The sequence below is a fragment of the Corythoichthys intestinalis genome, chromosome 14 (assembly GCF_030265065.1).
Source record: "Corythoichthys intestinalis isolate RoL2023-P3 chromosome 14, ASM3026506v1, whole genome shotgun sequence".
NCBI lineage: Eukaryota > Metazoa > Chordata > Actinopteri > Syngnathiformes > Syngnathidae > Corythoichthys > Corythoichthys intestinalis.
The window spans coordinates 2,629,619-2,657,097 of NC_080408.1; the positions used below are offsets into that span (position 1 = coordinate 2,629,619).

At 39.2% G+C, this 27,479-nt stretch overlaps 1 protein-coding gene across 3 annotated transcripts; it reads right to left on the reverse strand.

The window, feature by feature from the left end:
* Positions 1 to 1,239: 1,239 nt before the first annotated feature.
* LOC130930349 (choline transporter-like protein 5-A) lies at positions 1,240 to 27,479 on the reverse strand. Of its 3 annotated transcripts, XM_057858244.1 has the most exons (22): positions 27,405 to 27,479; positions 27,105 to 27,182; positions 25,845 to 25,893; positions 23,534 to 23,607; positions 23,327 to 23,411; positions 22,396 to 22,480; positions 20,923 to 21,051; positions 19,825 to 19,885; positions 19,599 to 19,722; positions 17,285 to 17,368; positions 14,718 to 14,830; positions 12,298 to 12,429; positions 12,129 to 12,228; positions 11,880 to 12,060; positions 11,539 to 11,798; positions 6,700 to 6,794; positions 6,527 to 6,630; positions 4,297 to 4,370; positions 3,933 to 4,003; positions 3,741 to 3,829; positions 3,564 to 3,648; positions 1,240 to 1,529 (listed from the first exon to the last, which is right to left on the reverse strand). In XM_057858244.1, exons 2-22 carry the CDS (start codon positions 27,166 to 27,168, stop codon positions 1,435 to 1,437), a joined length of 2,154 nt encoding a protein of 717 aa, XP_057714227.1. In that variant the 5' UTR covers positions 27,169 to 27,182; positions 27,405 to 27,479; the 3' UTR covers positions 1,240 to 1,434. The 3 variants fall into 3 exon arrangements, with proteins under 3 accessions (XP_057714227.1, XP_057714225.1, XP_057714228.1); XM_057858242.1 differs by lacking the exon at positions 27,405 to 27,479 and having other exon boundaries at positions 1,241 to 1,529; positions 27,105 to 27,281; XM_057858245.1 differs by lacking the exons at positions 25,845 to 25,893; positions 27,405 to 27,479 and having other exon boundaries at positions 1,241 to 1,529; positions 27,105 to 27,236.

Below are 27,479 nucleotides of genomic sequence, written 5' to 3' on the forward strand. Positions count from 1 at the left end.
CTCACTGATTTTCTGGAGTGAGTTTGCTGCACTGAAAGTAAAGGGGCTGAATAATATTGCACGCCCCACTTTTCAGTTTTTTATTTGTTAAAAAAGTTTAAATTATCGAATAAATGTTGTTTCACTTCACGATTGGGTCCCACTTGTTGTTGATTCTTGACAAAAAAATTAAATTTCATATCTTTATGTTTGAAGCCTGAAATGTGGCGAAAGGTTGCAAGATTCAAGGGGGCCGAATACTTTTGCAAGGCACTGTAGTTGCCTCTTTTTCTTTGGAGTAGAGTTGTTTTGTTGGTGTTGTTGGCGGTAAGCAGAGTAAAAAGAGGGAGAAAAATACAACTTCCGTCTAATTTTTCGCCACCAAGCAAGCGTTACAATATTAATTAAAAATGAATGAAAACTAAATACTATTGAATATGTCATCATTATCATTTTAAAAATTTAAGTGACGGGTAAAAATAGACTATGACCGGATTTTTATGACCCTGTCAGTCAAAATGACAGACAACGAAAATGTCTAGCGCAACCTCTGCTTGTGACTGAAGCCACCGAGTTGCATTACCGTAATGCACATAATGCAAACAATGTTCCAAATAAGGGACGGCTAGCTTGACTTAGTTGTTCCTTTTGAAGGCTGGCCTGACCGCAGTAGTTTTAAAGGTTAACAAGTTCACACAGTTTAATGTTACGCTAACTCTGATGTAGTAGCAAAATTAGTGGTGTTTCCCCTACCTCCACAATATTGCCGTTTTTTAACATTAATTACAGTGGCTGTTGCTGGGCGAAAAAAAACTTCTAATCTTCCTCCTCTTCGCATGTTGTCGAAATGAATCTGTCAGAGCTGTGTTAGTGTGCATCAAGTCATAAGCCAATAAAAAGTGTGTTGGGGGGGGGGGGGGGGTTGGACCGGCATATTCGGCAAGTGAAAAGGAATAAATGTAACATTGAAAATTTTTAACTTAATAATCTAATCTATCCTTACAACATATGGTAAGACAATTTAAATTACCTATATAACTGAACTCTCTATTTAATGCAAATAAGGTTGCTTAAAAGTTGATGCGGACAACTTGATCATCCTGAAAAAATGCTAGTGTTATGTCCCTACCATCCCTGTGCCCTTGGTTAAAATACATTTGACTAACTACCACCACACGTACTCTGTGAAAACTATAAACATTACTGTGTGGCAGTGAATGAGCTACTGATTTACACAAAAATCAGTGACTATTCCACAAGCAGTTTTTAAATTTTTTTTATTAGTACAGTTAAACAGAGCAAAAGTACATCGTGTAGAAAGGTTGCCATAGGCTTGCATACACGCACCACCATCATGTCATGACTGAGTAAAAAAAAGGGATCAAATTTGCTTTGTGTCCTTGTTGCAAAGTGCATTGAGCATCATCCAAAAGTCAGCAGAGGCAATGTCTTGACTCAATGGGACTGGGATTTTCCCAGAATTCTGCGCAACGCCGGTGACATGAAGAAAGGTTTTTCAGCACTTCCGTCATTTCTCTCCAAATCGTCACCTGATTGATAGAAAAAAAAAAGTTCAAATATTTGATAAGATAAAGCCACACGAATGGAATCTACCTGACTGATTTTTTGTTGAGAACTGTAAATACGCCATTGCAATAATAATAGTAATAATAATTAGGGCTGTCGAACAATTGAAAATTTTTATCGAGTTAATTACAACTTAAAAATTGATTAATCATAATTAATCGCAATTCAAACCATCTATAAAATACGGCATATTTTTCTGTATATATATACATTCAACATACGGTACATAAGTACTGTATTTGTTTATTATAACAATAAATCGACAACATGGCATTAACATTAACATACTGTTAAAGTGATCCATGGATAGAAAGACTTGTAGTTCTTAAAAGATAAATGTTAGTACAAGTTATAGAAATTTTATATAAAACCCCTCTTAATGTTTTTGTTTCATTAAAATTTGTAAAATTTTCCATCAAAAAATAAACTAGTAGCTCGCCATTGTTGATGTCAATAATTACACCGTGCTCACTCATGGTACTACTAGGGTTGTTCCGATCATGTTTTTTTGCTCCCGATCCGATCCCGATCGTTTTAGTTTGAGTATCTGCCGATCCCGATATTTCCCGATCCGATTGCTTTTTTTTTTGCTCCCTTTTCAATTCCAATCATTCTCGATAACTTTTTCCGATCATATACATTTTGGCAATGCATTAAGAAAAACATGAATAAAATTCGGACGAATATACACATACAGTACTTAAGTACTGTATTTGTTTATTATGACAATAAATCCGCAAGATGGCATTTACATTATTAACATTCTTTCTGTGAGAGGGGTCCACGGATAGAAAGACTTGTAATTCTTAAAGGATAAATGTGACTTTGTATATTGTGACTAAATATTGCCATCTAGTGTATTTGTTGAGCTTTCAGAAAATGATACTGTAGCCATTTAACTGTTCTGCCCAAATGCATGATCGGAAGTGCACCCATGACTGTGCGTAGTGGCACCAATTAATATATCTTCTCTGCATTGGGAAATAACATAGGGTGTTCAGAAAAAGATCAATTACAACCTTTCTTTCCCACATTGCTTCTCACGAAATTTCTTCTTGTTGAGAGAGGGATTGTGAGGCTTTAGCCAATTAAAAAAAGGCTCCAGAGACTGCCAAAATTCACTCTACTCATTTTACGCTGCCTTTTAGCTCTATATACGGGTAAAACGGCGCCTCTTTAGATTGAACGCGACAATGCGTGAGTGGGTCATGCAGCGCATGCGTTAATTGCGTTAAACGTGATTAATTTAAAAAAAGTTAATTACTGCCGTTAACGCGATAAATTTGATAGCCCTACTTTAAGCCAAAATTAAAGACTCTGGATGAGTTTAAGACATTTTGTCTGTAATGTTAAATACAATTAGAAAACGGTTTAATTAAAAAATATATATATTAAAAAAAGGCATGTCCGATATTTATTTGCCGATTCCAATACTTTGAAAATGACATGATTGGACCCGATCGATCGGAACATCTTTAGTACTAACACATAAAATCAGTTGGACTTAAGCGCCAGCAGAGGAAGCCAAACACCAAAAAAAAAGTTACAAGCATACATTACACTGTACTGTCATTTTAGTCTGAGTGGGGCATGTGCGTTAATTGCGTCAAATATTTTAACGTGATTAATTAAAAAAATTAATTACCGCCCGTTAACGCGATAATTTTGACAGCCCTAATAATAATACAGCCAAATACTAACTTTAATATGACTGTTTAATATGGTGCTGTTTTGCCTTGCTGTTTGATTGCTGTCGACCTGAATAAATTGTCATTGTCCAGCTTTCAAAATGGGAGTCAGTACAAGGGGTTATGACTAAGGTTAAGGCGCAGAGCTTGGCCTTTTGGCCTGGTTGTCGAATTGTCGCTGGCCCAGGTCGTTGGAGCAGCTAAAAATCAGATCTTGGCTGTCAGTCTGAACAAGGCCTTAGTGATGCGTTACTAGTAGCAGCACTGTTAGGGGAACATTTCAACTCGAAAATAAAGCTCAGTACTTACAGAAGCAGAGGAAAAAAGTGTCGACACACATGGCATAAACGCTGAAGAAACCATGCGCAATCAGGTAGGAGCCAACCACAATCGTCTAATTAAGAAAGGGAACAAAAACTGTGTTAATTATTTTTGAAAACGCTCCAAACTGAATAAAGTAACACAGTGCATTTCTCATGTTACTACCATGACAGGAACTTCATAAAAGTTGAGATCGGGGACTTCCTCTTGTAAAGGAACGATTTTCTTCATAAAGAAAAGTAACGCTAGCACAGCTGAAAGATAGATGGATAAAGTACACAGTTTGGTGTAATGCTTCACGTAAAACATGAAAAATTGACTTCTGTGATTGCTTTCCAAACATTAGTTTTGGCTTACCAACTCCTCCGGCTACCATGATTTTCCCCAAAAACAAAAGAAAATCCGTCACTCTGTCCACGACTGCAACCCTATAAAAGACAGATTTCAAAAAAAAAAAAAAAAATGTAATTCTCATTAACTGCCATTGACGGTTGACATTGACGTCCATTTCATTTTGAGTTATGTCATACTCACTGTTGCCACGAGAAGGCAGTGTATCCAATAAAATCAACAAAACTACATGCAAACACTTTCATAACAAACCATTAGAACGCCACCTTAATTTAAAGAATACTCGAAGCAGCTTATCGAATTACTCGAGTTAATCGATTAATCATTGAGCCACTAGTGGTGTTTATTTGTGTGTGTAAATGGAACTGACCTGACCATGTTCCTCATGAGAAGAAAGAATGCATCTTGAGCAGACCTGAAGAAGTTCTTGCCATAGATTGCTATCTAGAAGAAAAAACACAATGATAATTATGTGTTTGGACGGTGTTCCAAACACATACAGTGGGGCAAATAAGTATTTAGTCAACCACCAATTGTGCAAGTTTTCCAACTTGAAAAGATGAGAGAGGCCTGTGATTGTCAACATGGGTAAACCTCAACCATGAGAGACGGAATGTGGAAAAAAAAACAGAAAATCACATCGTTTCATTTTTTTAAAAGAATTTATTTCCAAATTAGAGTGGAAAATAAGTATTTGGTCACCTAAAAACAAGCAAAATTTCTGGCTGTCAAAGCGGTCTAACTTATTCTAACAAGGCTCCACTTGTTACCTCTATTAATGGCACCTGTTTTAACCCGGTATAAAAGACACCTGTCCACAACCTCAGTCTGTCACACTCCATACTCCACTATGGGCAAGACCAAAGAGCTGTCGAAGGAAACCAAAGACAAAATTGTAGACCTGCACCAGGCTGGGAAGACTGAATCTGCAATAGGTAAAACACTTGGTGTAAAGAAATCAACTGTGGGAGCAATTATTAGAAAATGGAAGACATACAAGACCACTGATAATCTCCCTCGATCTGGGGCTCCATGCAAGGTCTCACCCCGTGGCGTCAAAATGATAACAAGAAACGGTGAGCAAAAATCCCAGAACCACACTGGGCCCCCTAATGAATGACCTACAGAGAGCTAGGACCACAGTAACAAAAGCTACTATCAGTAACACAATACGCCGCCAGTGACTCAAATCTTGCACTGCCAGACGTGTCCCCCTGCTAAAGAAAGTACATGTCCAGGCCCGTCTGCGGTTCACTAGAGAGCATTTGGGTGATCCAGAAGAGGACTGGGAGAATGTGTTATGGTCAGATGAAACCAAAATAGAACTTTTTGGTAGAAGCACAGGTTCTCGTGTTTGGAGGAGAAAGAATTCTGAATTGAATCCGAAGAACACCATACCCAATGTGAAGCATGGGGGTGGAAACTTGCCTGGTACACCAGACTCACCGCTGTTCCAGCTATTGAGTCTGGCCACCATTCAGCGGATAAAATTTCCAGGGCGGCGGAAGCCACAGCAAACAGACAGCGGAGTGGACCAATCAGCGACGGGCAGACGTGACGTTAGTAAAACGACGAGGGCAGGACGAGGGACTTGCGCGCGGAAGTAAACATATGAGGAGAGCGGAGTTTATTCAACATGGCTAGCGCGAGACAGACTTGTCAATGACTCGTGTCGATGTGTTTTTGGTCATTTAAAACTGATTTTACCGTGGATTGGAACATTCTCGGCTCTCCCGTTCACCATCTGTGTTGTTGTGGAGACGACTGCCGACGCGCAAGAGTGACGTTGCTTGTTAAGAACACGTCACGCAAATAAACGAATCTGATTTGTCGATTGATTTTGTACCTGCTCGAGAGGCCGTTAATGGGCTGGTTCCCAGACCTTTCTCTCAGTGTTTGAAAAATACAGGGAGAACACTCTGGCCGTGCCAGGCAAGGTGAAAACATCATGGGGCTGTTTTTCTGCAAAGGGACCAGGACAACTGATCTGTGTAAAGGAAAGAATGAATGGGATCATGTATCGAGAGATTTTGAGTGAAAATCTCCTTCCGTCAGCAAGGGCATTGAAGATGAGACATGGCTGGGTCTTTCAGCATGACAATGATCCCAAACACACAGCCGAGGCAACAAAGGAGTGGCTCCGTAAGTACCATTTCAAGGTCCTGGAGTGCCCTAGCCAGTCTCCAGATCTCAACCCCATCGAAAATCTGTGGAGGGAGTTGAAAGTCCGTGTTGCCCAACGACAGCCATGCCCAAAACATCATTGCTCTAGAGGAGATCTGCATGGAGAAATGGGCCAAAATACCAGCAACTGTGTGTGAAAAGCTTGTGAAGAGTTACAGAAAACATTTGGCCTCAAAGTATTGAGATGAACTTTTGGTATTGACCTCTTATTTTCCACCATGATTTGCAAACAAATTCTTTAAAAATCAAACAATGTGATTTTCAGGTTTTTTTTTTCCCACATTCTTTCTCTCATGGTTGAGGTTTACCCATGTTGACAATGACAGGCCTCGCTAATATTTTCAAGTGGGAGAACTTACACAATTAGTGGTTGACTAAATACTTATTTGTCCGACTGTACAATCGATGAAACTTACCATGATATAAGCATTTGTGTTCATGTAACGAATGAATTTTTCCAAACACCAAAAACAGCATGTAAGACAACATAGTATGAACCTGGAGAAGCTGTTGTCGAACCCTAAACAGACACAAACACAATCATTGGCAACGTTATAGCTAATTGTGTCATTGCGTATAATACGAAAACCTTTGAGTTTATTTTCCAAGTATTTCAGAACGATCCGGAATAGCTGCACCACAGAGAGAACCAGAGCCCCGAATGCTAAAGACCCTGTGTGAAACCTGTTGGAAATGACAACAGATGGGTTACTGATATCTCTTGTTTATGGTCATAATCAAGTGTGATGTCAACATAAAAATGCAGTTAAGTAAGCATTGTTGTTATCATCAATGATAACAAAAATGCAGTCTTGTGAAAACAATTAGGACACCCCCAATGAAATATTGAGTTCTAACATTGTTTTACTCATCAAACCAAATATATCAACAAAAATGCATATTCTAACTGAAGAAAAAGTTAGGACACCCTACCACCTAATAGCTAGTGTTACTCCCTTTTATCCCCTTAACTTCAGTGAGACGCGTCTTTGTTGCCATCTACCAATCTTTAACATCGGTCTGAAGAAAAGTTTGCCCTATTCCTCAACGCAGAATACTTTTTCAACAGTGAGATGTTTGAGGGGTTTATTGCATGTTCAGCCCGTTTCAAGTCACCCCACAGCATCTCATTGGGATTAAGATCTGAGCTTTGACTCTGCCATTCCAGGACTCATTTGTTTCTTTTCATCCAGTCCTTGGTGGATTTACTAGCATGTTTTGGGTCATTGACATGTTGCAGGGTCCAGTTTGGCTTCAGCTTAAACTTTTTCACAGATGATCTCACATGTTCCTCAAGCACCCTCTGATACATGATAGAATTCACGGTGGATTCTACTGTAGGCAAACTGCAGCTTTTGGAATATGTAAAAAAGGTTGTCTGCCCGATTGCCTGTCTGAGCGGTCCACTGTCCGACAAACCCAAGGCAGCCTTGCCCTGCAAACACTCAAGGTGCTAATTGGAGCAATCCACCCCTGTGATTTTGCGAGTCTGAATGGGAATGACTAATGAGGACCTTAATGCTCACAAAAGATATGCTGATTAGGGTCAGATGACCCTTTTCTGCAAAAGGGACAAAGGGGATTTGTATCAACTGATCCACCCTTGGTAGTTCTAGTTTTCACAGATGATCGTACAAGCACCTTCTGATACATGATAGAATAAAAGCATCCCCAAACCATGACACTTCCACCTCCATGCTTCACAGTTGGTATGAGGTTCTTTTCCTGGAAAGCTGCAATGGGTTTACGCCAAACATGTCCTCTGTTCTGGTGTCCAAATAATTCCATTTTAGACTCATCTGTCCAAAGAACATTATTCCAGAAGTCCTGGTCTTTGTCTAGATTCACTCTGGCAAACTTCAGTATGGCCTTCATGTTCTTCTTGGAGAGCAAAGGTTTCCTCCTTGCACGCCTCCCATGAAGGTTAAACTTGTGCTATGAAGTGCTGTCTACATGCCAACAAGCTGTTTGGGAGGCATGCACGAAGAAAACCTTTCCTCACTCACAATCATAAACGCCAACGTCTGGAGTTCGCAAGCGGTATTGGGGCTTCAACTGGGACCGTGTGCTTTGGTCAGATGAGACCAAGATTGAGCTTTTTGGCAACAAACACTCTAAGTGGGTCTGGCGTGCCACCAAAGATGCGCATGCTGAAAAGCACCTCATACCCACTGTGAAGTATGGGGGTGGGTCAGTGATGCCGTGGGGCTGTTTCGCTTCCAAAGGCCCTGGGAACCTTGTTAGGGTGCAATGGCATCACGAATGCTTTGAAATACCAGGACATTTCAAATCAAAATCTGTTGCCCTCTGCCCGAAAGCTGAAGATGGATCGTCATTGGGTCTTTCAGCAAGACAATGACCCTAAACATATGGCCAAATCTACACAGAAATGGTTCACCAGACACAAAATCAAGCTCCTCCCATGGCCATCTCAGTCCCCTGACCTTGTTTTGTTGGCGAAAGGGGGTTGTACAAAGTATTAACACAAGGGGTGCTAATTGTGATATGCAAAATTTGATGTCAAATAATTTTTCTTTATGTGGGATTTCTTCCCCACTAAATGAATGCACTTGTATTGGAGGTTGGATTTTTCTCTTTTTTTCCCCCATTAACCCTTTAACACCTAAGCCTATTTTGGCTGAATTTGCATGCCTTTGATGTTGCCTTTATATTTCAAAGAAAAAACTGTTCACAATGGCCAAGTTGGGTCCCTTTTTTCAGGATAGCTTGAACTTCATGTTTGAACTGTTGTTTTCTTCACTGACCAACTTTAATCCACATTTTGGACCCAAAAAGACAAAAAAATCCCAAAATCTTTTTTCAAAATTTGTAATGTTGAAGTCCCACTGACAACCAAATATGCTCGACCAACCGTTTTGAAGCTTGGTATTTTTTATTTAACTTGCTAGGATAAACATTCAATAGAAAAAAATAAGATTGAATAGTTTTATGTTTGACAATTCAACACAAACAGCAGCTATGGTCATAGGCGTTTTTGGCCTTCACACATACTATGGTCAAAACAGGTTATATACAGTGCAAAATAGTGAGGGAAAAAAATTATATTATCCAACACAAAAAGGGTTTGGAGGATATCTCTTTGTGAAGTTAGGTATTATACCCATCACCTTATCTAAAGTATACGCACATGCAATCAAGCTTCTCGAACACACATCTATATAAAAATTGAAAAGATTCATAGTGAAGAAAAAAATATATATAACATTGAAAAAAAGTATTTTCAAAAATATTGACAAGTAGTTCAGTTCAATTTTTTTCCAGACCCCTCTCATTTTTTTTAGGCATGCGACCCAATAAAGTTTTTTTTTTTTTTTTTTTTTTGCGCACTCAGTAAAGTTTGTTTTTGAACATGTCACTAAATTGCGTCACATACAACGTCACACAGCCTACTCATCCGCCGTTTGCGCGCAGCTGTCACTTCTACTCGCCGAGACGCCGACAGAGCCGAGGAAAACAATGACAAATGCAGCTCATCCTATTCCTTGAGTTAATGAAATAATACATTAGCTTGCGCTAAATTTAGTTTTCGATTCATTCTGCACGTTTCAAAGTCGCTCGCTGAATCCAACCGGCCGTTGATTGCTACGCGTGTCTCCTTTCCCTTAGTTGGCGCCTTGCTCGTCAATTTATTAAAAATGTTCACATTAGGTTCTTCCTTCTTGACATCACAACGGCTATTGGGATATGTAATCTTTTGTGCTGCTTTCGGTTTTGAAAAAAGGACAAGAAATGATGGAAATATGTTACGTTACGAGGCTTCAAAGATGATATGCGTAAACGTGTCGCCTTTAACACCGAACGTGTCGGCAGCGACGCGTTTACGCATGTCGTCTTTGAAGCTTCGTCACGCTGTAATTACGTCACCCACGTGCCGCTGGTTGGTCTCATTTGAAAGTATGGAAGTTGATGTCCACACCAGTTTTTATTTGAAGTCAATCGACCAAGAAAAACAGGAGATAATGTCGTTTGAGTTTTATAGTTTTATTGCACTCATAAATATGCATTAAAACGCTGCATGTACCATGTATCTATCTCCATATTTCCATCATTTCTTGTCCTTTTTCAAAACCGAATGCAGCACAAAAGATTGCATATCCCAAGATCCGTTGTGATGTCAAGAAGGACGAACCGAATGTGAACATTTTTAATAAATTGCCGAGCTAGGCGCCAACTAAGGAAAAGGAGGCATGAACACCTGTTGGATTGCGCGAGCGACTTTGAGACATGCAGAATGAAATCGAAAACTAAATTTAGCGCAAGCTAATGCATTTTTTTCATCACCTCAAGGAATAGGATGAGCTGTATTTGTCGTTTTTCTCGGATTAGTCGGCGTCTCGGCGAGTAGAAGTGACAGCAGCGCTCAAACGGCAGAAGAGTAGGCTGTGTGACGTTCTATGTGACGCAGCTCAGTGACCTGTTCAAAAACAAACTTTATTGAGTGCGCAAAAAAAAAAAAAAAAAAAAACTATCGGGTCGCATGCCTGAAAAAAATGAATTGAACTGAACTACTTGACAATATTTTTGAAAATACTTTTTTTCAATGTTATATATATTTTTTTCTTCACTATGAATCTTTTCAATTTTTATATAGATGTGTGTTCGAGAAGCTTGATTGCATGTGCGTATACTTTAGATAAGGTGATGGGTATAATACCTAACTTCACAAAGAGATATCCTCCAAACCCTTTTTGTGTTGGATAATATAATTTTTTTCCCTCACTATTTTGCACAGTATATAACCTGTTTTGACCATAGTATGTGTAAAGGCCAAAAACGCCTATGACCATACCCGCTGTTTGTGTGGAATAGTCAAACATAAAACTATTCAATCTTATTTTTTTCTATTGAATGTTTATCATAACAAGTTGAATAAATATTATCAAGCTTCAAAACGGTTGGTCGAGCATGTTTGGCTGTCAATGGGACACCAACATTACAAATTTTGAAAAAATATTTTGGGATTTTTTTGTCTTTTTGGGTCCAAAATGTGGATTATAATTGGTCAGTGAAGAAAACAACAGTTTGGACAGGAAGTTCAAGGTGTCCTGAAAAAAGGGACCCAACTTGGCCATTGTGAACAATTTTTTCTTTGAAATATAAAGGCAACATCAAATGCATGCAAATTCGGCCAAAATAGGCTTAGGTGTTAAAGAGTTAAGGTCCCATATTATTTGAATTAAAAAAAAAATATTAGAAGCTAAAAAAACACATCTTTTTCAAGTGTGCCAATAATTATGGAGGGCACTGTAAATTGTTGTTGAGCACAGTCACTCATGTACCGTAGTTGTCTGCATTTGGATCCCCTCAGTTCCATGATTCCTAACATTTATTGATATTTGGTGCTGGTCAGTTTTAGGAAATTTGTGTTTTCTTACATCGTGTCCCCTATCGTGTTAGTTGTTCTTACCTGAGTGCCCTACTGAAGGATGAGCTTAGCGGATAGGCGGGCACATCCTGAGGCTTGCTCTTGGCCCAATAGTAGCTGGAAAAAGCTCCAGAAAGAGTGCATTGTCCCAGGGCCAGGCTGAAGTTTACCAGCCAGAGAAAGATTAGCAAATTGGAGATTTGGAGTACAAACAGGTACTGGTGGTAAGGTGTCTCTCCACCATAAAATGCAAACAGGCACTGAGAACCCACGCAGGAGGTTTCTTCAGATCTGTTGAAAGTCTAAAATGTGAGGGAAAGACAACATTTTGTGTTGTCATCTCAATTTCCAACACCTTTGAGCGAAAAACACAATATTGTTACCTCAGGATTGCAAGTGCTGTTGGAATTAGGACAGCTGGCATTAGGGGACATGACTTTATAGATAGCTTCACCTGAAGTTGCTAAGTACAATGCAGTAACAGCCCAATAGGAAATGCAAATTAACAGCAAAAGAAATGTTATGAGCGGGTACAAGAGGGTTGACATCATGTGACCGGTGGCTCTGCAAAAGAAAAAAAAAAAGACAATAAAGATCAATGATAAAACCTTTTAAACTGTGTGAATACATACTTGCTGGCTTCTTTAAGCAAGGCAATCGCCAACGTAATCCTCCGCCTCATGATGGCAAGTATCAACAATATCAATAGTGCTGCCACTCCCAGAGTCGCCACTGCCAATGATGACAAATATTACGACTAAATATTTTCTTAATATTCTTGTCATTTTGCATAGTACTTACATAAAATCATCCATGTTTGTCTGAGCTGCAGGTAGACTTTCAGATCAGTCTGCAATCCAACTTCCACAATGGATACGTCGGAACCTTGATTCTGTTTCAGGGTGGTTAACGCCATCGAACAGTACCACATACCTACGGTTCAATTGTGCATACACATTGAGTAAGTTGTTGAACGAGACTCTAAAGCATTGTTTCTTAACACTACAAAACCCAGCAGAGGCCGACTCGGCCTTTTCCCGAGACAAATACTCCTAACATTCCCAAGCAATGGCCGATTTGGCCTCTCCTCCGAAAAAACCCAGAGGTGGCCGAAGTGACCCAAGTGCTTTTGAATTAGCAAGTCGTTTTCCGACAGACAGCAACCATTCAAATGTAAATGCAGCCACTAAACATACATTGTGTTGGTATGCGGCCCAAATGGAGGGGAACACACCATGGTTGCACAATTCATGTGATAGTTAGTGTTGGTTCAAGTCAAGCTACATTTAATTTATTTACATTTATTCATGGAGTTTTACACTTTTAACCCATTTTTAATTCACTTCTCAAATACTCCAACACAGAACAACAGAAAAAAAATGGCCCAAATCTGTACATTGTATTGCAAAAAAAGTTTTAGAAGTGCAATTTCAGTTTAAGCAGGAATTGTGTTTATAGTTTAGACTGACTGGATCATCGGCATGGAGCATGAATTGGAGTCATTTTGTCTCAGAACAGAGACAGACTGAATTTGTGTCATGAGAAGGGGGAAGGGAGCTGCCCTGAAGAGTTTCTTGGAACACCCTGAAACAATGACAGAATGTCCTAAAAGTCCTAATTATTATGAAGGAGGTATGTACTGTACCGTTAATAAAATGTGGAAAACCCCATAAATGTAGCTTCACTTGAACTGACACAAACTATCACATGAATAGTTCAATTGTGGTGTGTTCCCCTCCGTTAGGGCTGCATACCAACACAATGTATGTCTAGTGGTTGCATTTTCTGCCGAACAACGACTTGCTAATTCAAAACCACTTGGGTCATTTGGGCCACCTCATGGTTTTTTTTGGAGGAGAGGCCCAATCGGCCATTGCTTGGGACTATTAGGAGTACCAGAATTGTCTGGGACTTCTAGTGGACTTCTAGTTCCACATGTGCATTCACCGAGCCCTTAGTTAACTTAATAAAAAAGCAATTTTTTTCAATTCAAAACCGATATAGCCAAGCATCCATAATCTACTGCTTAACACTGGAAGTCCTGGGGTGTTTTTTGGCTTTAAGAAAGGCATCAAATGACCCTGATACCAAACTGACTACTTGGCTTTGTCAAACAATAATAGACCACTCAAACAAGCAATCAAGCAGCCGAGGTGTGAAGGGGGGGTTTCACTCTGGATAGCTGCACTTAGCATCTTGAATATTGGCAAATCCAGACTTGTTAACTCCTGGGTTAGTCTAAGGGGCAGTTTACATGGTGACACTCTGAGAAGTCGAAAAATGGTTCCGTCTCCATTCGACCAATCTCGCAATTCCGCATCAAATGATGTTCCCAGACCAGCCGAGAGAGCCGAGAATCTCTGGGTCGTCCCTTGGGCCTCTCACCGGTGGGACATGCACGGAACACCTTTCCAGGGAGGCATCCAGGGGGCACCGAACGGCTCCTTTCAACACGGAGGAGTGGCGGCTCGACATCGAGTCCCTCCCAGATGACTGAGCTTCTCACCCTATCTCCAAAGGAGAGCCCGGACAGAGGAAACTCCTCCCCGTTCAAATTCCTTCAAATTTCAAATGTATACTAATAATTTTGCCTTTCGTGTTTGATTTTCATGTCGGAAAATAAAGCGAAACTCATTTAAACAGTTCCTGTTTGTCGTCTTCATGTCTATATTCTCATTTTATTGCCGCATCCTCGCGTCACATACTATTTTCATGGCATAAAATTTATCGGGCAATGTTCATTCCTACCCTCACCTATGGCCACAAGCTGTGCGTCGTGATCAAAAGAACAAGATCCCGGATATAAGGTATATGGTGTCTGGGCTCTCACGTAGAGATAAGGCGAGAAGCTCGGTCATCCGGGAGGGCCTCGGTGTCTCAGCATCGAGAGGAGCCAGATGAGGTGGCTCGGGCATGTAATTAGGGTGCCTCCTGGACGCCTCCCAGGTGAGGTGTTCCAGGCATGTCCCACTGGGAGGCGGCTGTGGGGCCGACCCAGGACACCCAAGAAGAGCTGGATGAAGTGGCTGGGAAGAGGGAAGTCTGGGCTTCTCTGCTGAACCTGTTGCCCCCATACCCCTTCTGGCCAAAATGTACCTTGCTAGAACCGGTCTATTTATGGCAATAACGACAATAGATAGACATTTTGTTGCATAAACATAAATCGTTGTGGCAATTTCATGGTCATATCGTACAGCATTTGTATGGATAAAAAATTGTACCGTATGACAAGAGTAGCAGGACAGTGATGATGGTAATCCACAACATCAGCCCGGCTGTGAATCTGAGGAGCACTATAAAGATCAAACTAAACAGCATGGCTATCAGCAGACCTCTGTGGGGGAAAAAAATCGAACTTTGACTATAATTTGCCACATTTAGATCAACAAATCACTCGTTTATTGTCATTTAAAACCAAAAACACTGCTCAGATTATTTTTTTTTTTCGTCATAGAACAGTGATCTTGTACAAATGCGGAATAACATTTAAAAAAGTCATTATTCAGCAGTTTTGCACTGACGATAAAAGCATGCATTCAATCATGCGGCGTCCAATCATCAGAGGTGGGTAGTCTAGGCAAAAATTTGACTCAAGTAAGAGTAGCGTTACTTTAAAAATACAGTGGTACCTCTACATACGAATTTAATTCGTTCCAGGACCTTGTTTGTAAGTCGAAATGGTCGTATGTCGAGCAGGATTTTCCCATGGGAATACATTATAATTCCATTAATTCGTTCCAAAGCCTAAAAAAATACACTAAATTCTTAATAAATACTGCTGGCACTGTTACAAATGGCAATTAAACATAGAAAAACAAATAAGTTATAAATAAATAATTCTGAATAATATAATAATAAGAAGAAGAATTAATAATTATTCCTGTAAATAATGTAACGAATCGGATTCTAATATGGCGGACACTTTTTACTGTCCCTGAACGCACCGCGAAGGTGACGTCTCAGTGAGATAGGTCGGTGCGGTAGAGATAATACTTTCCTTTTCTTGAGAGCAGTCAACTGCTTAAGACAATGGGCGTTTTGTGTTGGATAAGTTCTTAAATAAATGATAAAAACGTGACGAAGCTGGCGATTTCCTTGGCAATGTTACCACAATAATAATTGTCACCTTAACTTATAAATAGTGGCGAACGGTGGTCGGAAGAGGACCATGGAGCTATTGTTGAGCCAGTTCAGGGACGCGCACCCCAAGCTCATATTTTTCTATAACTTGCATCTTCATTTCAAAGGTAAGCATCACTTTTTTCCTTGTTTCTCCAACTGTATCAACTTTTTTTGAAAACTGTGTTGATTTCTCACACAAGAAAATCCACCGTGCGTTCGTTTGCAATGCTGTCATGTCGTCGTATTTCGAGCAACTCGTCGGATGTAGAAACAAATGGCGGCTCAAATTTTACGTCGGATGTCGAAAAGATCGTGTGTCGAAGTGATCGTATGTAGAGGTACCACTGTAATAGTACTCAAGTAAAATTAGTCATCCCAAAAAGTAAAAAAAGTATTTGATGAAAAGAATACTAAAGTCATAAGTAACATTGTGAGTAAATGCTAATCTTTTTTTTTTTTTTTTAATGATGGCTTTTCTTTCTTAGCACAAAGTTATATGAACTGTTGTTATTATTATACTGTAAATAACCCAATAATAACCACTTTAAACTAAAGAAATACAAAAAAAAAATCGAGAGGAAAAAAAAAACTACAGAAATGAAGCATCATTCGTCCAAAGAGCATGACTGCCCTCTAGTGGAAAAATAGTTTCTAGTTTTAATAGTTGACTAGTTCCTTCATAGTTCTTATTATGAAATTAAAAGGATCATATCTCCGGTTTTCGGTGGTCAGTCGGTGCCAAATAAAAACTGGGACATAGGTTAAAATCCGCGCTTTTGAGTCATGTTGAGGGCCGCGCTTTATGTCAAATACTTTATTTTTTACAGTGCTTTAAAGACGCCACGTGATTGAATAGGCCGGCGTGATTATCCTCTGATTGGTATAATTGAGTCATGTGATTATTGTTGCGACGTCTCGTTGGTGAATCTGGTAGAGCGACTGTGCTTAAGCACCCATGAGCATTGTGTAATTATTGACATCAACAATGGCGGGCTACTAGTTTATTTTTTGATTGAAAATTTTAAAAATTTTATTAAAACGAAAACATTAAGAGGGGTTTTAATATAAAATTTCTATAATTTGTACTAGCATTTATCTTTTAAGAACTACAAGTCTTTCTTAATATCTTTAAGAGGATGTTAATAATGTTAATGCCATCTTGTTGATTTATTGTTATAATAAACAAATACAGTACTTATCTACCGTATGTTGAATGTATATATCCATCTTGTGTCTTATCTTTCAACAATAATTTACAGAAAAATATGGCATATTTTAAAGATGGTTTGAATTGCGATTAATTACGATTAAGTCATTTTTAAGCTTTGATTAACTCGATTAAAAATTTGAATCGTTTGACAGCCCTAAAATAAATGTGACCAGCAGTTTTTTTTGTGTGCTTTTAACCAAGAATCGAGACTGTTTTACGTCCATATCTATAAAGAATTCAGGGATGTAAGCATTTATTCACAAGATTTTTTAACAAAAAAAGCTCTTTGTCATTGTTTCCACTCGGTCAGCTTTGATGGAGATAGGGCCCCTATTAATTGGCCTCACGCCCTCTCTCTCGTCAATTATGAAGTCTATGCTATGACCGTCTTGAAAATACAGTCAGTCAAAATTTTGTGCAACTATCCAGTGTGCAAAAGTGTGTGTTTGTAATTACAAAATAATCCAAGGCCATGATTTAGCATAGTCTTCCACTATCTTCAAGCCCAGCTCCCGAGCATCCATTTGTCGTCGTAATACTCTGCAAAGAGAGAGAAGGCATTAAGAATAATTAGGTACAGTGCCTTGCAAAAGTATTCGGCCCCCTTGAATCTTGCAACCTTTCGCCACATTTCAGGCTTCAAACATAAAGATATGAAATTTAATTTTTTTGTCAAGAATCTTCAACAAGTGGGACACAATCGTGAAGTGGAACAACATTTATTGGATAATTTAAACTTTTTTAACAAATAAAAAACTGAAAAGTGGGGCGTGCAATATTATTCGGCCCCTTTACTTTCAGTGCAGCAAACTCACTCCAGAAGTTCAGTGAGGATCTCTGAATGATCCAATGTTGTCCTAAATGACCGATGATGATAAATAGAATCCCCCTGTGTGTAATCAAGTCTCCGTATAAATGCACCTGCTCTGTGATAGTCTCAGGGTTCTGTTTAAAGTGCAGAGAGCATTATGGAAACCAAGGAACACACCAGGCAGGTCCGAGATACTGTTGTGGAGAGGTTTAAAGCCGGATTTGGATACAAAAAGATTTCCCAAACTTTAAACATCTCAAGGAGCACTGTGCAAGCCATCATATTTGAAATGGAAGGAGCATCAGACCACTGCAAATCTACCAAGACCTGGCCGTCCTTCCAAACTTTCTTCTCAAACAAGGAGAAAACTGATCAGAGATGCAGCCAAGAGGCCCATGATCACTCTGGATGAACTGCAGAGATCTACAGCTGAGGTGGGACAGTCTGTCCATAGGACAACAATCAGTCGTACACTGCACAAATCTGGCCTTTATGGAAGAGTGGCAAGAAGAAAGCCATTTCTCAAAGATATCCATAAAAAGTCTCGTTTAAAGTTTGCCACAAGCCACCTGGGAGACACACCAAACACGTGGAAGAAGGTGCTCTGGTCAGATGAAACCAAAATAGAACTTTTTGGCCACAATGCAAAACGATATGTTTGGTGTAAAAGCAACACAGCTCATCACCCTGAACACACCATCCCCACTGTCAAACATGGTGGTGGCAGCATCATGGTTTGGGCCTGCTTTTCTTCAGCAGGGACAGGGAAGATGGTTAAAATTGATGGGAAGATGGATGCAGCCAAATACAGGAACATTCTGGAAGAAAACCTGTTGGTTATCTGCACAAGACCTGAGACTGGGACGGAGATTTATCTTCCAACAGGACAATGATCCAAAACATAAAGCCAAATCTACAATGGAATGGTTCAAAAATAAACGTATCCAGGTGTTAGAATGGCCAAGTCAAAGTCCAGACCTGAATCCAATCGAGAATCTGTGGAAAGAGCTGAAGACTGCTGTTCACAAACACTCTCCATCCAACCTCACTGAGCTCGAGCTGTTTTGCAAGGAAGAATGGGCAGGAATGTCAGTCTCTCCATGTGCAAAACTGATAGAAACATACCCCAAGCGACTTGCAGCTGTAATTGGAGCAAAAGGTGGCGCTACAAAGTATTAACGCAAGGGGGCCGAATAATATTGCACACCCCACTTTTCAGTTTTTTATTTGTTAAAAAAGTTTAAATTATCCAATAAATGTTGTTCCACTTCACGATTGTGTCCCACTTGTTGTTGATTCTTGACAAAAAATTAAAATTTTATATCTTTATGTTTGAAGCCTGAAATGTGGCGAAAGGTTGCAAGGTTCAAGGGGGCCGAATACTTTTGCAAGGCACTGTAGAAACAGGAGAATGTCATTGTCAGTCGCGTTGATAAAAAAGCTAAAGCTATGCTTAGGTCGGCTCGTTTTTAGCGTCTTTTTCAGCCCCCGACGCTAAAGCCATCTCTTTAACTGAACATTTTTATGTTCTTCCACATCTTTGCCAGTCAATTTGGCACCAGGCACATCATTTTCGGAGAGAATTGGTAGGTTTAGCTCTGTAAACATCTCCTTCGTACACGATTTCCATTCATTTCCTATTAGGGACAAACGGTGCCTTGTCCCTACTTAGCAACAGTAGCTAATGTCATGAATATTGATGAGCGAAAGTGACGTGTTGCAGTACGCCATTGGTTGGAGGGTGAAGCTTGACCACTTTGAATGGATTGGATGAATGTCCACTAGTGCCACATGATTGGCTGTTTATTATCGTCGATGATATTGAAAGAACTAAAAAAAAATGTGTGAATTGTCTTAACTCTAAATTAAGCAAAATGATCCAAAAAATAATTTGGAATAAACGTGAAAAGACAAAACTCTAAAGTAAATGCAGTTTAAAAAAAAAAAAAGTGGCAATACTTGGCAGCATCGTGGAGTTCCGTGACATTGTGAGCCTTTTGGAGAGCGTCTTGGAACTTCGTCTTATTTGCTACTGTTACTGTCCCGTTAAGAGTCATGACATCCGGTAGGCATCTGTGTAGAACTAACACACACATATATACACGTAATGTCATTAAAAAAAAAAAAAAAAATTTGCTGGGACTTCTTAATCAGTTTTTCATTTGATAACAAGTGTCAAACTTACTTGGTCTACTTGGCACAATCATTGAAGGGCAATCTTCGTCTCGTAGGACCTGAGAAACTGGCTAGAAGACCCAGAAGCAGGAGGAGAAACTTTTTTTGTGAATGAATCCATTTTTTAATGTGCTTCATCTAAATAATGGGTCTACGGCTCAGTTTTTAAAACTAAATAATGAGCATTTGAGCATTAAAAAATGCTGTTGTATGAAATTTCAGGTTCGCGGCGAATCAGTAACGGACACACTTTTGCTCAATAGACAATGTTTATTTATGAAAATTGCAGAATATATGTGATTTATTGATTACAATCCCACAAGAGCAAGCAAACAGGTATCAAAAACAAGCACAGCAACCTCATGCTAAGAGTTTGCCAACCTCACACGCCCGTGTTACTGTTACAGCACATCAGTGTCCATTAGAAATGAAAATCGCTTACCGTGACAAAAGAGTGGGAAGCCAGGTCAACACTCCGGTAAGGCGAAAAAAGAGGACGCGCTGTGCGATGGGTACCAGATCCGCAGCAGACTTCCTTTTTTTTCGCCTTACTGGAGTGTTGACCTGGCTTCCCACTCTTTTGTCACGGTAAGCGATTTTCATTTCTAAGGGACACTCAGATGTGCTGTAACAGTAACGCGGGGGTGTGAGGTTGGCAAACTCTTAGCATGAGGTTGCTGTGCTTGTTTTTGATACCTGCTTGCTTGCTCTTGTGGGATTGTAATCAATAAATCACATATATTCTGCAATTATCATAAATAAACATTGTCTATTGAGCAAAAGTGTTTCCGTTACTGATTCACCGCGAACCTGAAATTTCATACAACAAATGCTTATGACAGATTTCATTAAGTGCCGGAAAATGATCTCACTTTTGAATGGATGTAAAAGTGAGGTGGACATGAATGGAGTTAGTGACAAAATTTGCCAGATAACACTTAATGACATCTGTCATAAGCATTGCTTATGGCAGTGCTATGTCATAATTATGACATTCTTATCATGATGCAGCTGTCAAATGAAGTGTTACCTATTAACCCAAATAAATAAACAAATAATGCACACTGGACTATAAGCCGCAGAGTTCAAAATAAGGGAAAATCAATACCTTGTTGGGATTGTCGAAGCCAGGTTTGCAAAACTGTCTGTAATACTGCCAGGAACTGCTCCCGAGTTTGTGCTCCAGCTGCATCTCAGCATAAGTGGCAAATTTGTCAGGGCACTTTGACACACACATCTGGAAAAAACACGACGTTTGATTTACATAAATGGCTGCCAATGATGGAGCTTTACGTCTAACCTGTTTGAAGTGGGACCCTCCCACTTCAAATGGATTGGACGTTTATAAGTGATAAACTAGTGATCAAATCATTTAAATTCACTGCAGAAGGAGGAAAAGTGTCAAGATTAGCATCGTCTATGATACTGAAGAAGTTAAAGAAAATAACATATCTATGTACTAGAAACTGAAATTTCTGGAGAAATTACTCTGGGTCTTTGCTGTGAGGAGATATAGCTCTTAGCCCCGCCCAGGTTGGTTTGGGGACATTTCGGGGACAATATCAGGTCACTTCCTGTTGATTTGGGGACATTTGGGGGACACGTCCTGGTCATAACAGGTCACTTCCTGTTGATTTGGGGACATTTCGGGGACATGTCCGGATCCGAGGCGTGTCCTAGTCATATTAGGTCATTTGGGGACATTTGGGGGCGTGTCCTGGTCATATCAGGTCATTTGGGGCGTGTTCTGGTCATATGGGATCATTTGGGGACATTTGGGGGGGGCGTGTCCTTGTCATATCAGGTCATTTGGGGACATTTGGGGGAGATGTCCCATTTATATGTTGTCGTTTCCTGCTGATTTGAGGACATTTGTTTATTTGACATTGAAAATGAATGGGGAAATTTGGACGTCCATGGCCGTCAATGGCATCGACTTACATTTGCGTCAATGGAATCTAAGTACAGTACCATCAATAGACTCAACAAACATGGCCGTCAATGCAATTAAACAATGTAAATGCCATTGAAAATGAATGAGAAATTTGGACGTCCATGGCCGTCAATGGCAACGACTTACATATATGTGTCAATGGAATCCAAGTACATTGGCATCAATAGATTCGACATCATTGGCCGTCATCGGCATCAATGCACTGTAAATTCCATTCGAAATTCCAATGGAAGTGAAGGGGAAATTTGAACCAATGTTACATCCCGTTAAAAATGAATGGGAAAGTTTTTGGCAAATTTCTGGGGAACCGTAAATTTTTTTCCCAAATTCTGTATACAACTTGTATGCCCCTCACTGTCCTGGAATTTTTCATGTCCAAATTATGTGATTTGGTCAAAAATGGTAAGACTAGATACATTTTGAAAATTAGTTTTTTTTCCCCAAAAATCGGTGAAAAACTTTTTGGAGTCATTCCAAAAATTCTGGTCGTTTCGCTATTCGAACGGTGCCGATCGGTCAAACGGTTCGGGCTGTGTGCTGCGCCGAAGAAATCCCATTTAAAAAAAAAAAAAAAAAAGAGAGTAACACTATCTGTCTGCACATTTTTAAAAAAAATATATGTATTACCTGAGTTGTTGGGCACTGTAGGTTGATCAGAATAGAAGGATTGGCACATTTCAAGATGTTGAAATAGAAGAGAATGGGCCTCTTCCTGTAAAAAGATCCAATTTATATTGTTAGGTTTAAAAATACAACAACTCTAAATTCATATTATTAAAAGGATTAAGTAAATAATAAATAAATAAATAAAATAATACAATTTCAAATATTTAAATAAAAAAATTCTGAACTCAACGTTAAAAACAACAGCAGTTGAACAAAAAAAACAACAACAACAGCTCAAAATTACCGTAATTTTCGGGCTATAAGCCGCTACTTTTTTCCCCTCATTTTCTGCGCCTTATAGTCCAGTGCGGCTTATTTGTTGATTTATTTGGGCACATAGGTAATACTTTATTTGGCTGTGGTGTCATAAGAACGTCATAATAATGGCATGACACTATCATGGGCATTACTGAATGCTTGTCAATAAGTGTCATCCGGCAAATTATGTCACTAATTCCATTTATGTCCAGCTCGGATCTTTTACATCCATTCAAAAGAGAGATCATTTGTCAGATGACACTAAATTACCTCTGTTATAAGCATTCATTAATGCTCATGACATTGTCATGTGATAATTATGATTGCTTCATGACAGTTTTATGGGGACAATACCATAACTAGCAATTAAGGAAACAACTGGAAAAGTAACTGAAGAAATAATTAGCAGAGACCCTGAATTTTGATTAATATTGTAGCGCCGCAATGCATGTTAGGTGGCATGTTGGATGACAACAGTGTTGACACCAGAGGTAAAAGAAGTTGACGGTCTCCCCCAAGGGAGCAGTCATGGCCAAATGAAGCTTCTTGAAGCAATGAAGCTTTGCAGCCAATTTTTTCAAAGCTTCATGGTGGTTTGTGATTTGTCTTTATTGATGAAGCTCGAATGACTCACGCATTGGGGGTTCCCGGTTGACCGCAAAACTCCCCATAGCTGTTTGTTGGGTGGAGCACCTTCCTGGGGTCACCGTGGAACCAGGCTGGAGAAATAGTTTGGCAAAAACATCGACCAATATGGAGACAATTGCAAAATTTTATGATTCAAAATATTTGGCGGCAAAATACACATTCAAACACTTGGGTCTATGACAAAAGGGCTCACCTACTATTCCGAGGGCAACGTAGGAAAGAATGGCGAGGATGAAGATCAGACAGCACAAGATATCTGTGCAGCTTCTGTTGACACAACAGTTAAAAACTATCTCTGTTCAACTTGACGGAGCGAGATAAAAAACATTGTTGCATCAATGGTAGAGTTCGGACTAATTGAAAAAAAAAATACTTCTGACTAACGAGAATAGAATCCTTTTATTGTCACTGTAAACACAGTCACCATGAAAATAACCGTATTTTCCGCAATATAAAGTGCACCGGAGTATTTGACACACTTTCAATGAATGTCCTATTTTAAAGCTGTTTTCATGGATAGGGGGCACTGCATTATAAGGCCCCGTAATAGTAGTGGTTGGGGTTGAGTTTGTATCCACTAGATGGAGCTGAGCCAAAGGAATGCCATGCCACGACCAACCAAGATTGACTGTTCCACTATGCACTGTTGGCTTTTCAGAAAATTAAAGGTGGGAATTTGGATGTTCATAGCCGTCGGTGGCATAGCCTGACTTGGGTGCCAGCTAAATGTCAATGCGCTGTAATGGTAGGTGCATGGTCAAAAAACACATGTTTTTCTGCCATTTAAAATGAATGTAAAATTTGGACGTCCATTGCCATCAATGGCATGGACGTGCATGGCCTGCAAAAATGCCATATACAAAAAAAAAAAAAAAAAAAAAAAAAAAAAAGCCACGTACCAAAACCCATTTTGCCACATGGCAAAATCAATTTTGCCAGATGCCAAAATAAAAATGCCACATGCCAAAATACATTTTGCCACATTGTAAAAAAAAAAAAAAAAAAAAAAAAAAAAAAAAAAAGGCCACATGGCAAAAAAAAAAAAAAAAAAAAAAAAAAAAAAAAAAAAAAAAGGCCACATGGCAAAAAAAAAAAAAAAAAAAAAAAAAAAAAAATGGCACATGCCAAAATCCATTTTGCCACATTGCCTCATACCCAAAAAAATGCCACATGGCATAAAAAATGCCACAGGCCAAAATCCATTTGCCACACACCAAAATCCATTTTGCCACATAGCAATAAAGTGGCACATGGCAAAAAAATGTCACATGCCAAAATCCATTTTGCCACACACACACACACAAAAAAGCCACATGGCAAAAAAAAATTTTTTTTTAAATGCCACATGCCAAAATCCATTTTGCCACATACCAACAAATTCTACATGGCAAAAAAAATCCCACATGCCAAAATCCATTTTGCCACACACCAAAAATTGCCACATGGCATAAAAAAATGCCACAGGCCAAAATCCAGTTTGTCACATGGCAAAATCCAGTTTGCCACATACCCATAAAAATGTCACATGGCATAAAAAATGTCAGATGCCAAAATCAATTTTGCCACATACCAAGGAAATTCCACATGGCAAAAAATGCCACATGCCAAAATCCATTTTGCCACACACCAAAAATTGCCACATTGCATAAAAAATGCCACACGCCATAATCCATTTTGACACATACCAAAAAAAAAGTGCCACATGCCAAAAAAATGCCACAGGCCAATATCCATTTTGCCACATGCCAAAATCCATTTTGCCACAAACAAAAAAAGAGCCACATGGCAAAAAATGCCACATGCCAAAATCAATTTTGCCACATACCAAAAAAATGCCACATGGCATAAAAAATGCCCCAGGCCAAAAAACATGTTGCCACTTGGCAAAATCCAGTTTGCCACATAACCCCCAAAAATGCCACAGGCCAAAACCCATTTTGCCACATACCAAAAAAAGTGCCACATGCCAAAAAATGCCTCAGGCCAAAATCCATTTTGCCATATGACAAAATCCATTTTGCCACATACCAAAAAAAAAGGCCACAGGCCAGAATCCATTTTGCCACATACCAAAAAAAAAAAAAAAAAAAAAAAGTGTCACATGGCAAAAATAAAAATGCCACATGCCAAAATACATTTTGCCACATACAAATAAATAAATAAATGCCACATGGCAAAATCCATTTTGCCACATACCAAATATCACTCTTCATTCTCGGTCGGCCCTGTTGCTTTTAGGTGCGCCTGATAATGCGGAAAATATAATAGATTGAGAGCTCCACTTAACAGCATAACACTTATAAATTAAAGTATAAAGGCTTATGAAAATCAGTATAAACCAAATATAATCAAGGGTTATAAATATGTGCATCACAGTACAAAAAAAGTGCATAGAAAGGTATGGAGCAGAGGAGTTTTAGCCAAGCTGTCTGATTGGAATGAAGTCTTGTCATTTGAGTTCCCCACTTTTGCTTCTAAGTGTTGAACAACAAAATGAAGCTGACCTTCTGTGGACTGGACCTCTGAAAGAAGGATCATACTTGTGTGGTTCACCTGGTGAATAGGGGGAGGGAAAATGTGTCAGACGAATTGAATCATTCCAAGAAGGAAACAGCTCAAATCCTGGTAGTGATTCATAATTGTTGAGTTGTTGAAAAAAAAAAAAAAAAAAACATGAGTCAAAATTAGGAAAAAAGGCGAAGGTTGACTGATTTTCATCTGCTGACATAAGACAAACTGTCATTTTAGACTAGGTTTTAGACTAGTTTGCCCCCAATTGACAAGTTGTATTCAATTTCTTTCAATTGCTAGCTCTCAATCTAATGCAGTGGTTCCCAAATTGGTCCTCAAGGAACCCTGTGGGTCCTGGTTTTTGTTTCTACCGATCGAGCACAGACCGTTTAACCGATGAGGTTTCTGCTAAAACAAGCAGCACCTGACTACAATCAACTGATTACACTTGTAAAACACCAGATTGGTACACATTTGTCGTCCTGTTTTGTTGGAAAGAAATCCAGCATCCACAGCTGCCCGATGTGGAATAGTTTGGACACCCCTGATCTAATGGGAGGAGAAACAGGTTTGCTCAGTGGAAGGTTGACTCTCACGTACTTGGTATTAGGAAGTATAATAGACTTCATCATTTCATGCCCTCAAAATAGTACATGATGTGACAATAAAACGAGAATGTAGACATGAAATCAAAACCGGAACAGTGTGAAGTGAAATGAGTTCATTTCTTTTTCCAACGTAAAAGTCTACAGCCAAAGGCAAAATTCTTTGGAGTGAATTTGAAATTCGAAGCAGCAGGATATAACAGCCAACAACTACAACTAGTACAAAATAATAGGCGTCAGCACCATGTTGAAATAGACCGACCACAGTTAATCTGATAGCATTAGTGAAGACTCCCTTGCGTTAATCTTGATCCTATTGATGACTAAAGTAGGGCCAACTGGACTTAGCAGGACAATGTTGTTGTGGTCATTTGCGATATAATTTGGCATTTTTAACTCGCTTTTTTAGGTAAAAAAACCCAAAAATTTTTACAACACAATGACTTCAGAATGAAAAGTAGCTTCAAAACCTTATTTCTTAACAACATAACACTACGAGACAGCTCTGAACATTGCAAATAAAACAAAATAAATACATTCTTTCCAGTTTGTCATACAACTTTGAATGAGAATTCAACAAATTTTACATTTTGTCTTTTCATATCATCACTCATTGAATCTTAATATAAAAAGAGGTCTGTTACTCACCATAAAAGTGTGTCGCTTCACTACTGACTGCCGAGATTTTTCTGGTGGAGCGGTTTGGTGCCATAGTGCTTCAACTGCCTGAAGACATTGGAAAGAATCAATGAGGTTGCATTTAGACTACACCAAGTGCTGGTGCAGCCCGATTCACTTTATCCCTCCTGTTATTCTTTACTAGCACTCTCTCTCTCTTGCTCTCTCGCTCGCTCTTAACCTGCTTGATACTACATTCACGGCACACACCATTAGTAATCTAAATTCATAAATGAAACGATTTTAATACTATGTATTAAGATCGCATACCTGATGGTGGCTCAGACTCAAGGAAAATAAAGTGTATTAGCTTTGATCGATGTTGACATGCTTTTGCATATTACA

Bases quoted from the DNA above. Each gene is read 5' to 3' on its own strand.
- LOC130930349 (XM_057858244.1), bottom strand. From the start codon at position 27,168: ATGGCACCAAACCGCTCCACCAGAAAAATCTCGGCAGTCAGTAGTGAA. The intron at 6,795-11,538 runs GTAAGAACAACT...CATTTCCAACAG, and splicing joins TCCTTCAGTAGGGCACTCAG to GTTTCACACAGGGTCTTTAG. The intron at 3,649-3,740 runs GTAGTAACATGA...TTTCTTAATTAG, and splicing joins TTTATGAAGTTCCTGTCATG to ACGATTGTGGTTGGCTCCTA.